Source organism: Choristoneura fumiferana, chromosome 24, assembly GCF_025370935.1.
Source record: "Choristoneura fumiferana chromosome 24, NRCan_CFum_1, whole genome shotgun sequence".
Classification (NCBI taxonomy): Eukaryota; Metazoa; Arthropoda; class Insecta; order Lepidoptera; family Tortricidae; genus Choristoneura; species Choristoneura fumiferana.
Window position 1 is genome coordinate 13,624,716 of NC_133495.1, and position 13,989 is coordinate 13,638,704.

The following is a 13,989-nucleotide window of genomic DNA, read 5'->3' on the forward strand; positions in this document are numbered from 1 at the left end:
TTACGGACTTCGGTCCCCAGGCTTAATATGTGCCTGGAAGAGATAGAGATCTCTATATAGCCTTTCCTCGCATTATGTAATGATGGACTATTACTTTCAATTTGGGAGTAAATAAAAAATAAGACTAAAGTATAATTCTTATATTTTCAACTTGATGTCACTTTACAAATTAACGGTCGTAACAAATGAAGTATTTACAAACAATATACTTAAATAGGAAGAAATTATACTCATATAGCTAGAAAGATCTAGTTTTCAAAGCAGAGGGTCTACTCCGAAGTTCGTATCGTACTGTCCCTCTCGCTCTCGTACTAAATAGAATAAGTGTCAGAGGGACCGAACGACACGAACTTCGAATTTCGTAGTAGCCCTGCAGACTCTAGACCAGCGGTTCTTAACCTTTTAGTTAGGAGGGACCATTTGACAAAATTTCTATCTTGCCATGGACCACCAACTGTTTGAAGGTAATATATGGTAAAAGTAAAATTGTAAATGAATGAACGGTTGCGACCGCTACTTGACTGGCGCGTCGTTTTGCCAATTCGTTGTTGATGGCTTCGCGGACCTTTTCGAGTTCTTCCACCACCGGTTAAGAACCACTGCCCTAGACCTATTACGAAGTGCAAAATTCCAACTTCGTGTCTTGCCGTCCCGCTGACGCTAATATTATTTAATACAAGAGTGAGAAGGACAGTACAATATGAACTTCAAATTTCGTAGTATCCCCAGCCCGTATATCTGAAGTTCGAACTCTGTATCATTCAGTCTCGCTCACGCTAATAGGGTTACTCTAAAATTTGAAGTTCGTATCACACCGTCCCTCTTACTCTTCTATTAAATAATATTAGCGTGAACGGGACAGCACGATACGAAGTTTGAATTCAAAGCGCAACGCGTCAAAATCGTGACGTCACCGTGAATAGGGTAGGGTATTCCAACAAAATATCCCACCAATATTATAAATGCGAAAGTTTGTAAGTCTGTTTGTTTGTTTGTTACTTCATCACGTCTACACCATTGAACCGATTTAGATGAAAATCGGTATACAGATAGTTTGAGTCCCGGAGAAGGACATAGGATATTTTTTACGGAGTAACGGTTATTAATAATAACAATAATACTTTATTTTAGCTCCAAATCCAGATTAATTATTAATTAACTGCAAAATTTGTTTTTATTATAAAATTTGATTTGATTATTTATATTTCTTTTGTTCAAATAAACAGAGACGATATCAGCATTATCTGTCGCACAAAATTTATCAATGAGAGGTGAAACATGCCCTTACCTAAAAAACGTAAACACGTCGACATGTCATGTCTGAAATGCCAGATTTCTGTGAAATGACATTTTAAACACATGCTCAACGGTTATTTAAGTTTTTGCGGTAACACGGAAAATTTACAAAGTGCAACCTAACTACCCTTTTACTTAACATTGAGAAATACTTATCCTGCCAAAAAAGTCAAGGAAGAAAAAGACAGTTCCACGGAATTATACTTTTCGCGTGTTCACTCACCATAAATAACATAGGTACATACAAATCTTTTACACATATAAAAAGATATTGGCACACTCACACTAGCTCTTACTAATAATTATAACTCCCTGTTCCACTATCCATTGATTAATTTTATTTGACAGATAAATGTGATGCCGTCTCTGTTTGTTTTGTTCGAATAGACGGAGACGGCATCTTTATCCGTCAAATAAAATTAATCAATGGGTGGTGAAACAGCCCCTAAATGTAATAAGTAAATAAAACCCAAGTTATGATTTTTTTACATATCGGAATTAGTGTCTGCTGCAATCGACATTCGATTTGGGCGTTAAATTTTAAATTTTGTTTTCGGAACGATATTTTGACGGTATTCAAACCCGCATCTCGTGAGAGGGGCGAAATACCGCTAGATGGCGTTATACTACGGCCATTACAAACGTGCGAACTGAGTCATAAATCATTTTAAAGGTACCTCTCGCTCGCACTCACAGGCCTTATGGGACTGCCTGCCCAAGTGTTGTGTGTAGTGTGACACTAGGGCAGTCCCATAAGGCCTGTGAGTGCGAGTGAGAGGCACCTTTAAAGTGATTTATGACTCAATGAGGGCTATCGCGTATGAATTCGCCACTAGAGGCGCTAGTGTAGCGTGAGGTCTCCGAAATGTCAAATCTCATAGTTTTTGGGTGAGCTACGCGGGTTTATTTATAATTAGAATAATTTTGTGAATATTTTGCAATATCTGAAATTAATTATGGCAAATATGCGTTCCGGGGCAATGAATGTCTGTTTTGAGACAGTTTTGTCTTTCGGAAACCTTTGTCCTCCCTTTTTTCCGAACAAAACGGGGACTATGCAACACTGTGGCATGCTCGATATTTTTATGGTACGGTTTTAAGGTGTATTAAATATGATTTTAATCTAAACTTTGTTTTCACACCCGTAATAACAGACTTTGAAAGCCATACTTAAAAACCTCACGCAACAGTGCGCCATCTAGTGAGACAAAAAACGATAGCCCTCATTCTCACGTTTGTAATGGCCGTAGTATAGTATCGTGAGGTTCGTTTGACATTTGCGTCGCGCTCGTGATTGGTTAAATAATTAAATGAGCCAATCGCAAGCAACACTGAAATTTCAAACGGACCTCACGATGCTAACGCCATCTAGCGAAATTTCGCCTGTCGAAAAACCCTTATTAGTTGGAAACGTAAGAAATGATCTAGCACTTCTATACATTATTTATGTGTGTTCTATATATTCTATTATTTGTCTGTATTAGCAGTACGCTTGCTCAAAGAAATCTAAGATTTTTTTAAAACAAAAATGATTAGTTGATGACATATCCTTCGCGTAAAACGACAGGAAGTGCGGGATCGAATCCTGTCCGACCAGAATATCGATAAAAAAATTGATAATGAGCAAGTTTATTGCTAGTATAAAGAAATAATAATGGCTAATGAAGTTATAAACACTTTCGCACTCAAAAATTACTGGCGATAGTCAGCGACATATTTCAAGCAATCTTTACTGTTTATGTATAAAGGAAGGCTTACAACATATGTACACAAACATAAAGGCATTTTAGTTAGTGATTATAAAATAATTTTGACATAAAATATAGTGCTAATTATAAAAAGACCTTAAGCTAGGAAATAAATAAATCGACTAGAATTGCGTATTTTTCAATCTTTCATAAATAAATGATATAATGAATGTATGGAAAATATTCTTTTGTATTAAGGATATTTGCCAAAGAAAAATGAATATTTTGTGATCGAAATATAAAGCTATCGACTCACTAGCCAACATAGTCTTAAAAAATATATCCAACATAACATGCATACTGATTTTAATTTTTAAAGTGCTCAAGGATCAAGACAAAAATTGATAAAATCGATTTCAAATAGGCATAAATAAATAACCAATAAATTATTAATATTTACATTTTTAATACAAATAGGAATGATTTTCGAATGAGCTAAATTTTAGCTGCAATGGAATCTATACCCTAACTACTAAAACCTATCTATATGATCAATATGCATGATTTTTAATTTCTCTACGTAATATAAGGCAATATTTAACCTTAAATATTTCAGTGCCGACATTTTTAGGGCCAATTTATTTGTGTAAATTACATTACTCTACTCATAGTACATTTAGCTCGGTAGTTCTAGTATATTATATTATTTCGTAAAATAAATAATTACAGTAACAGATGGCATTCGTTTCCCGCCTAAAACCATAATCTGTGAAGCGCGCCACGCATGGCAACACAGGCGTTTTATGTATAATATTACCAGTTTGTGCTCAATGTATAGCATCTGTATTAATGATTAATATCTATCTATGGCGCTACCCTACAAGACACACATCCTGGTAGTCATTAACCTTTTTCCAGGCATAGTGCATAATATAGCGACCACATAAATGTAAACAAATATTCGACCTTGCTGAATTTACAATATGGTACAAAATCAATTGAAGTCGTTAAAAATACTATTCGTTTTAAAATTACTCCCCCATAGCCCCCATAGGTAACCAATGTTAAACTATTAGTCGCGTATTTGAATTAGCGGGGCTACAAAAGGGTTAATATATAATTCCAACTTGATGATGTTCATCGTTCAAGTATTAAATAAGCAAAAATGTAGTAATTTTTTGACCTTTTCCTTTTCAAGTAAGAAAAACGATTACCTCTTCTATGCTTACATACCTAAATGGCATACTTTTTGTAAAAAAGTTAATCACGAATATAACAGTGACTATAAACTCCACTTAGCATTTCTGAACAAAGTTATATATAAAGTACACAAACTAATTAGCCGTTTTCGATTATCAAAACCCAACTAACTCTTAATGATGATCAATAGAACAACCAAAACAATGACCAAGACGGCTAATATTAATATACAGTGCATTTTTCTATTCCTTTTCTGGTACCGTTCGGCTTTCTGCAACTGTTTGAACCCTTCGTGCACTTGGACCTGTGTATTTTCGATATTATAATCGATTCTATCTAAAATTGTCCCTTGTTCATGGACCATTTGTCCCAAGTCCTTAAATATCTCGTTTAGGTCCACTATAGAACGGACTATTTTGTTAACTTCTTCCTCTCTCTCCGCTACCATCTTGGTGTTCTCTTCTTGCATCAACAGCATTTGTTTCTGATTAAGCGATGGCTTTTCAAAGGTATCTTGTTGTTCGTCATCCATAAAATTGTTAGTCTGTGTACCCGATGTGCTTGGTAAAGAGAACAGTAGGTCCGTTTGATTATTTGTTAGATCTGGTAATAGGGTAGGTTTGTCGTCTAAACTAAGTTCTTCAAAGTTAGGTAGATCAAAGTAGGCATTGGATCTCTCTTCTCTGGATGTAAGAGATTTTAGATAGCTAGACTGCGCCGTTCGAAAGGTGAGACTCAGTTCTTGCAGGGTGGACACTAGTGCTAAGACAACGTTAGTTGTTAGCTTTTGTTCTGTTGAATTGCCTGGAAAATAAATTATTATTCTTAGACGTGTGCGAAGCGTTATTTCTACGTGTTATGATTTCTGTTAACTACAATGTAACATTCAACAGGTCAAATGAAGTTAATTCCTCCAAGACACTAGCAGGCACACTAAATAAATAAATATCATGGGTCACTTGACACCAATTTACATAGTCCCAAACTAAGCAAAGCTTGTACTAGTGGTGTAAAACATTTACAATTTAGGACGCTTTTAAGTGTTTTAATTCACAGATATTTAGCAAGTATGTGTGATGTCAATTGTGAGTGCCATTCGGCAAGTTTGTGAATTTTACAATTTGACCTTTTTAAAAATGACGGTTGACTTATGCTTGAAGAAAAAAATCCATTTAGCTAAAAATTAATTACCAGCTTAATTATTTTCTAGAGGGCGTTCAAGTAATACGTAACGCATTTTTTTAAGATCCTTCCCCCCATGTAACGCGCCGTAACATTTTTCTGTTCCCCCTTCCCCCTTCCTAAACGTTACGTAACACCCAATACCCAAATGACCATTTCAATTTAATTCTTTTAGCTTTTCTCCAGCCGTTTTCCAAATCAAGTTGGTATTTTATAGGCCAAGAACAACAACTGATGATACGAATCTTCCACTTTTGAGGACATTATAGTATGTAATTTTACAAAAAAACTGTGACGTAACGCGTTCTTTGAACGACCTCCTCGCACCCCTGTAACGCATCGTAACGTTTTACAAGCCCCCTTTCCCCCCAAAATTACTTTCTTGAATGCTCCCCTATCACTAAACTACGCTGTCTCTTGAAGATAATGTATATCAACAAACACAGTATAGGCTAAATTTTACCATGTCTAACTTGAGCCTTGATAGCGGTGAGGTGCGTGTACGCATGCGTGAAGTGCCGCCCGATCTCCGCGGTGAGACGGCCTATATGCTGCTGCTCGCTCGAGTCATCCAACGCGGGTCTCCGGATCTGGCGCGAGTGGCGGGACTGGAGCTCCGACAGCTTTGTTCTTAGCCTGATGGAAGAGCAGGAAGAGAAATTAAAATATATCTGTTACCACTTATACTTGAAAGGTTTAGGGTAATCAATTAACTAAATGGAAACATGTGTATGTGGATCTCTATGTATGTACCTGTTCTCTGTAAAAAAGCTATTATATTGTCTTGTAAACGAAACAACGTCATTTGGGTCTTTAATATTGAAATTTCCTCAATAGACTATCAGAACATTCACATTTATGTATTGAAATACATTACCATTACCATACTAGTCTAGTTTGTATTACAATGATCGATAAGTAAAATGTCTAAAATCCTCGAATGTGCCAAATCTGGCAGCTTAAGTTTGTTTACATTTAGTTAATTACCTAAACCTTTCAAACCACTAGTAGTTTTAAAAAGTTAAACAATAGTATTGTTTTTTTAAACTTTGATTGTTGTTATAGTCTTCACAAATAGAAAAAAAGTACCATAATGTACTTTAGCCTTAATTTTTTATTAATGTTCCTGACTATTATTTAAATTGATATATCTAAAGTTAAAGTCGACGGTCAAAATATGCAAAGTAGGTTAGGTTAGGTCCGATATTTCGACTATAAATATTTCAATTTTCGATATTCAGATAGCAAAGATGCCCCACCCCCTATTGGGCTTAAAGCACTTGAATGACTGCTAATTAGTGCTAATTCAAAAGTCATAATATTAATAGGATCATATGAGATCATAGTAGTTTACCGGTTACTCTGCTTGCTACATGTAAGATGTCTCTGGCTGGAGACACTACAATAAACCAGAGTTAATTCAGTATTTTCATAAATATCTTTACATCTTTGTATTTGAAATAATACATATCCACAGATACATATTCAGTATGACTAACATCAGCAATATCTTCACTACTTTGTAAAAATCTCTAATCTGAAATCAATACATCAAGAAATAGACTTGAAATAGTGTTCATTAAGTTCACTCAGATTGTTTTTATATTTTGAGGAACAAGCTTTTTAAAAAGTAGTGACGATATATTGTTTTAATATAATCATTAACATCATCATCTCAGCCTTTCATCCATACTTAATATTATAAATGCGAAAGTGTGTTTGTGTGTTTGTCCGTCTTTCACGCCGTAACGGAGCGCCGGATCGGCGTTATTTTTGGCATAGAGATAGTTTATGGGCCCGAGAGTGACATAGGCTACTTTTTATTCCGGAAAAATGCACAGTTCCCGAGGGAACAGCGCGCGATAACCGAATACCACGCGGGCGGAGCCGCGGGCAAAAGCTAGTAATAATAATAAATTTGTTTCAATCAGGTAAAAAGTCATAACAATTTACAAATTTTGAAAAAAGTCAGGATGGTAGTAAGTATATCAAACTTACAAGGAAAACTATAACGGTTAACTTTTCTTGACATTTATTAGTAGTTTAAGAGTAAATAGCAGCCTACCTAAACTTGGAATGTTCCGTACAAAATACGAAATCCTTAGAAAAATATTACTTAATTTTTTCGTAATGGCTACGGAACCTTATTTCGGGCATGTCTGACATGCTCTTGGCCGTTTTTTTTACTACCTATACCAGGGGTGGCCAACTTGATTAGACCCAAGATCTACTGTTTTTTGACGAAACTGTGTGATTTACCAATTACATACTTCTTGAAATCTTAAATGATGTTTGAAGCATAGTTCAGTATTTATATTTTTGCCTTGCCAATCAACTGCACTTATTAGTCGATCAACCGGCTGGGCACCCCTGACCTATAGGTACTTTATATCCAGCAATAAATTGTTGTTAAGTCCTGGGTGTAATTGACAAGATTTCATATTTCTAAGACTATAATTTGATTTGTTCTCTGTATTCTGTTTGGAAAGACAAAAACGCTGATATTTTTAAAATTTCGCTACAACTATTAATTATTATTTTTCTTTTTTAAGATGGGCTTATTCTAAAAGGGTATAACTTTAAAACTACCACACAATAGATCCATTACTTTTGTCTAGTCTCTTAAAAAAAAGATCACGTAAATCTGACATAGATGTTGCATAGAAACGTTGTCAAAATTATGACAGCTCCTTTTTCTGGTGAAAAAGGCAAAGGATACATATATATTCTGTGGTAGTGTTGACCAATTCAGACTTATTTTTTCAATTTTTTTGTATTTTTTTAAATATGGAGAAATGAATTATAATAAATATTTTCCCATGTTAGGCAAAACTCTTTCGATACCTGTAGTAATTTACAGGTGTTAAAAAAATGAAATCTTGTCAATTATAGGAACATCAGCAATGTTTGTAAAAAGACTGATACCAACCTAGTAATAATATAATGGGCCTCCTCAAGGGCGTCAGCCCAAGGTGGCGGAGCATTGGACTCTGACCTAAGCTCCAGACCTGCTTCCATGTCATGCGAGTTATTTCGCATGAGCTTAACCCGTTCTGAATCATTCTAGAAAGAAATAATTTTATTTTATTTTTTTATGCATGTACTCCACACATTTTAAATTTTAAAAAAATAATAAAATTAAATCATGTTAAATGATATTGTAACGGATAACTCACGTCTTAAACCGAGTTTAGCTCAACATGTATTGGGCTATTTCACACATAACATGTTGAGCTAAACTTGGTTTAAGACGTGAGTTATCCATTACAATATCATTTAATATGAGTGAGTTTCATGTTCAAAATAAAATCATGGCTGAATATTTTGTGAAAAAAGATGTATAGTAAAAAGTTGTAAATATTAAGTTAATTTGTTGCGTTTAGTGAGCAGTGACCTTTAGATTATGTTGTAAAATGTGTTATGTTAAAATAATTATTATTATGGGCATAGCGAAAAAAAATAAAAATGGGAAAAAAGTATTTTAGTTACTAACAACAGAGAGCAATGACTTGGGATCAGGATGATGCATGGAGAATGTATCTTGCTTGCTAATCCTGCTTGCACTGTTGTGTTTCGGCGTGGAGAGTAAGACAGCCGGTGAAATTACTGGCACTTAAGGTATCCCATCTTAGACCTCAAGGTTGGCAACGCATCTGCAATACCCCTGGTGTTGCAGATGTTTATGGGCGGTGGTGATCTCTTACCATCAGGAGACCCACTTGCTAGTTTGCCATCCAGTCGAATAAAAAAAAATTATCACTACATCACGCCTAAAACTGTGTCATCACAAAAGTTTAGAATTTGATTCAATATTTATTGCTATCAGAATTTCATTATTTTATGAGAATCGTAAACACTTTGTGATGGTAGGCTAGGCATTCATTTTATGACCCATGGTAAATAGAATAGAACGAAACTTGATCGACATTTTAATCAATAAAATACGTACATGTTCCGAAAACAGCTGCCGACTGTGTATTGCATTGTTACGCATAAGCACGAAGACTTCAGTAAGACTTCGCGAAACCATTTTTGTGCTTGTTGGTCGGTTTTTATGGTCACAAATCAATTTATTATTATATTAAATATTATAACTCAAGCCATGACACGGATCAGCACTTCAGAATTTGACGTCTTGCTTGTCTTTGACACCTAAACAAGCAGGCGCATTTTACGCTTTTGTTTTCCAAATTATGCTTAAAAGTTTTCAACGATCAATGATAGGAAAATTATATTTTATTCCAGTTTTGAACTTTATTTTTAAATAATGTATTTATTGTATACTTTTACAATTTATCATTGTAACATGGTTTATAAATTGAATGTATGATCAAAAAGTGATCAAAGTTTACAGAAATATGCATTATTTGGACCAAAATATTTATTTGCACAGAAAAACATGCGTAGCGTAATGTCAGAAATCGAGTGTTAACGAAGAGTGTTAGTTAGAGTAGGTAATATTTTATCTTTGCGATCTTAAAGTAAGTAAAAATATTTTCGTAAATACATTATACAAAATTTATAAAATATTTCAACCATTTTTTATCAGATCACCTGTTAATGATAATAATGATAATGATAAATTTATTTGTCAAACATAGGTACAACAAACAGATCTTATTTAAATATTTCATAGAACTCTATGTTTTGCCGTTAGGCGTCCAAATATTTTGCAGTTACACATTCGTTTGTTATACTATTTAAGGGGATAATATAATATACACTTCATATTCCTGTTCTGCAGGGCTACTACGAAACTCTAAACTCGAAGGACGTGTCGTGCGGTCCCTCTGAGACTTAAACTATTTCATACGAGAGCGAGAGGGACGGTACGAACTTCGAGTTTCATAGTAACCCTGCTGGAGGGCTACTATGAAACTCGAAGTTCGTACAGTACCATCCCTCTCACTCTCGTATTGAATTACATAAGCGTCAGCGAGACGAAGTTCGAATTTTGCACTTTGAAGTCCCTATGGCCCTATGGCCAGCAGGCCTACTCCGAAATTCGTGTCGTCCCGTCCCTCTGACACGACACGTCTTATACTGTTTAATACGCGAGCGAGAGGGACGGTACGGTACGAACTACGATTTACGAACTTCGGAGCAGGGCTTGTTAACGTTACCAAATTCACACTATAAGTAACGTTAAATAACGGTAAAAATCATACATATACCTAGTACCGGTAAAAAAATATAACGTTAAATGGTAACTTAACATTATAGTAACGTTACCTGATTAACGTTATTTTTACCGGTAAATTTACTTTACATTGTAGGGCTAGGTAACGTTACCCAATTCACATTATTATAACGATACCGAAGTAACATTTCGGTAATATTTGCTATGCTACCGAGTGTTGCCAATTTAGCGACTGTCGCTAGAACTAGCGATTTTTGCTTAAGTGTCAAAAAAGGTTTTGACGACAAAAATGGTTTAGCGACTTATCTGGCGACTTTTTAACCGACTTCAAAAAAGGAGGAGGTTCTATGTTCCAATGTTAGTATTTTTTTTATGTATGTTCGCCGATTACTCAGTCAATTGTGGATCGATTTTCAAAATTCTTTTTTTATTCGAAAGGATAGTCTTCTGAGGTGGTCCCATTGTCACCAAGTCAAGATCTGATGATGGGATCTTAGGGAAATCGAGGGCAAACCTCAAATTTTAAAGGCACACCTATGGCGATTTTGGCATTTTTTGCATTAAAATAAGCATTTACATTCAGAAAGTATAATTTGGTAACTTGTACCTGATGAAGAAGACCGTGATGACCAATGGAACTCATCAAAGCTAAGTAATGCTCGCTCGTCTATAAACGATCATGATGAATATACCTAGATAAGCGACTAAGAAGGAGCTTTAAGTTAATGATTCTTTCGAACTGATCTGATGCTGAAGTCGGAAGGTAGGCAACGGAACTCTGTTATAAAACAACGTACCTAAGCCGTGTTTGGGCTTAATGGAATCGTTGTGAGATGTTCTTTGGCTACGAATCACTAAAATGTGAGAAATAAAGAAAAATTATAACAAAAAAGAAAAACGAACTCCAAAAAAATAAAAAAATAACGGAAAATGGAACCGACTACAAATCCCTTGAAAATATTTTTTTAGGTACAGTCACCAGCATTAATATCTGCTACAGCGGAGTGCGCAAAAATATCTGACACGTCCTTCCGGCCCTAGAAATAGAGTCGTATCAGATATTTATGCAGACTTGTTGTGTCGGATATTGGTGCTGGCGACTGTACCTAGTAGCTCGAAGTCGGTGACTCAGCACGACCCAGCAGGATGGAACTCATAGAATGTAGGTGAGGTAGACGACTATTGTTTCATTCCTGCAGGGCTACTACGAAACCCGAAACTCGAAGTTCGTGTCGTGGGGTCCCTCTGACACTTATACTATTTAATACGAGAGTGAGCGAGAGGGACGGTATGATACGAACTTCGATTTTCGAGTTTCGTAGTAGCCCTGCACAGTTGTGTTTCGACCGCGCGTTGATTACATTACAACGCCACGCAATGACAAAGTTTTCGGCGAAACTGCAAATGACAGCAGATCCACTCTTAAAAAGGATGGAGTGTCGTATTTCAAGTTTCCTTTAAATTTACGAAATTGCATAACTATCTTGATGTTTTTTTAGCATTTTGCTAAAAATTTACATTTCAATTGCTAAAACAAAATATGCTCGCCCCGTGTTCGTATATGTCTTTTTCGCACCTTAATCAAACTCTCGAGAACAAAAGAGACAGTCTAGCTTCCGCGGAGTGGAGAAAGCTGTGGACTTGAATAGTCTATTTTTTTATTTTAATGTTGAACGTAATTATTAATAACTTAATTTAACTTTTTTTTTCTATTAATTTCATTTTATAATTGCTGTGTTACTAAATTATTATAAAAAAGAAAGGATACTATATTCATTTTGTCTGTCTTTTTTTTAACATTAATACATTGACAACATGAAGTTAAACATAAACGAATATGAAATATGTTGTATTATAGCAAAAAAAATAAAATGGTTTTTATTTATTTCATTTATTGCTAAATTTAGTTATTTGACACATACAGGTTCGTATTTTAAATATTTTTTTTGATTATTTTAGTTTTCTACGGAATCCTATACGGTGTTCTGAATGGACAGCGATTATAGCAAGAGACCGAGGTGAAGATTTTTACAAGTCAAGTAAAGGGTCCGTTATGTGTTCCGATTAGGGCGTCCAGTCTCGGAAATATTTTTGAGTCTCGGGCGGGACTGAGACGAGACTTTATCTTTAGTCCCGGGAGTCTCGAAATTTCGAGACTTTCGAGACAACGACAAATCCTTTTGGGTGGTCCGAATCTGAAGTCATAGTCGTCGTAGTTGCAGATAAAGAAGTACTTAGTGGGAGAAGAGCGGGCGACTTCAAATATAACGAAAAAAAAAATTAAAATAAAGTTTATGTTGTTTATTAAATTATCAGAACACTACCATCCTAATTCAAAAGGATGCATGTCCAAAAATGCAATTTCGTTTAATTACACTTCGATATGTCGGCGGCCGATCGTAAAATCCGCCAGGTCACAAAATTCCTAGGCATATCGTGAAATGCCGCCATTTCATGAATTGGCTAAGGGACATCCGCCATATCGTTCAAAACTCACCGTTTAGCGATTTGCCTAGTGACGTTTAGGCAGATCATGAAATTCCTAGGCATATCATGAAGCGCCGCCATTTCATGATTTGGCCAGTTTAGGCAGATCATGAAATTCCTAGGCATATCATGAAACGCCGCCATATCGGTTCTGGCACTTCGCCGGCCGCTGCCGCGGCACGCTCGCTTCGCTCGCTTGGCTCGTGCGTCGTGATCACAATTAATACTAACCACTCCTCGCTTCGCTCGTCGTACCTAAATTGTTCCATATAAATAAATAACAACTAGTGAATACTTTATTTATCAACTAAATACTAACCTCTAAAATACGGGCAGACGTCCATGGTTTTTTCATATTGTGCACAGAATCCGTTTGATCCACATAAAAAGAACGGAGCTGATGTTCAAAAGCTTCTTTTGCACTTCTATTTTGAATTCAATCACTAGTTTCGGTTTAAGGATCATTTTGTTGCGACGCCGACATTTTTCACGCGCTAAACAAACACGACCGGTCAGTTGGACACGGCCGCCATTGCATACACAGCGCCACCAGTGGCCAAAAAAGAAACTATTTTACGATGTGCCCGGTATAAAGCTAGGAATATCGTCGAATGCGTTGCTCTAATCGATCTGCCGTATTATTTCTCAGGCACATCGTGATATGCCTGGCCAACGTTTAGGCATATCATGAAATGGCGGCGTTTCACGATATGCCTAGGAATTTCGTGATCTGGCGGATTTTACGATCGGCCGCCGACATATATAACAGTTAAAGGTTTCAGAAGACTCGTCAAAAGTACAAAACTAACTTTGCGTGTGAGTTAAAAATGTAGATTATTGTTTCTTAATACACGTATTGATATTGTTACTTAAACAGACTTTTAGATATATGTAAATGAGGTTCATAGCTCCTCATTTAACTTGTCTATGGCCTTGCTTTTGAAAGTTGTCAGTTGGATTTGAATTGAAAAGATATGTAAAACGTAATGACATACA

The 13,989-nt window shown here is 35.7% G+C and overlaps 2 protein-coding genes across 2 annotated transcripts in view; both read right to left on the reverse strand.

Moving 5' to 3' along the window:
- LOC141441725 (XK-related protein 6) overlaps positions 1–13,989 on the reverse strand; it is a 55,263-nt gene that overhangs the window by 14,484 nt on the left and 26,790 nt on the right. The gene's annotated exons all lie outside the window — the stretch shown is intronic.
- Positions 126–9,496, reverse strand: Syx16 (syntaxin 16). The gene is made up of 4 exons (XM_074106561.1): positions 9,316–9,496; positions 8,296–8,429; positions 5,830–6,002; positions 126–4,988 (listed from the first exon to the last, which is right to left on the reverse strand). Exons 1-4 carry the CDS (start codon positions 9,394–9,396, stop codon positions 4,351–4,353), a joined length of 1,026 nt encoding a protein of 341 aa, XP_073962662.1. The 5' UTR covers positions 9,397–9,496; the 3' UTR covers positions 126–4,350.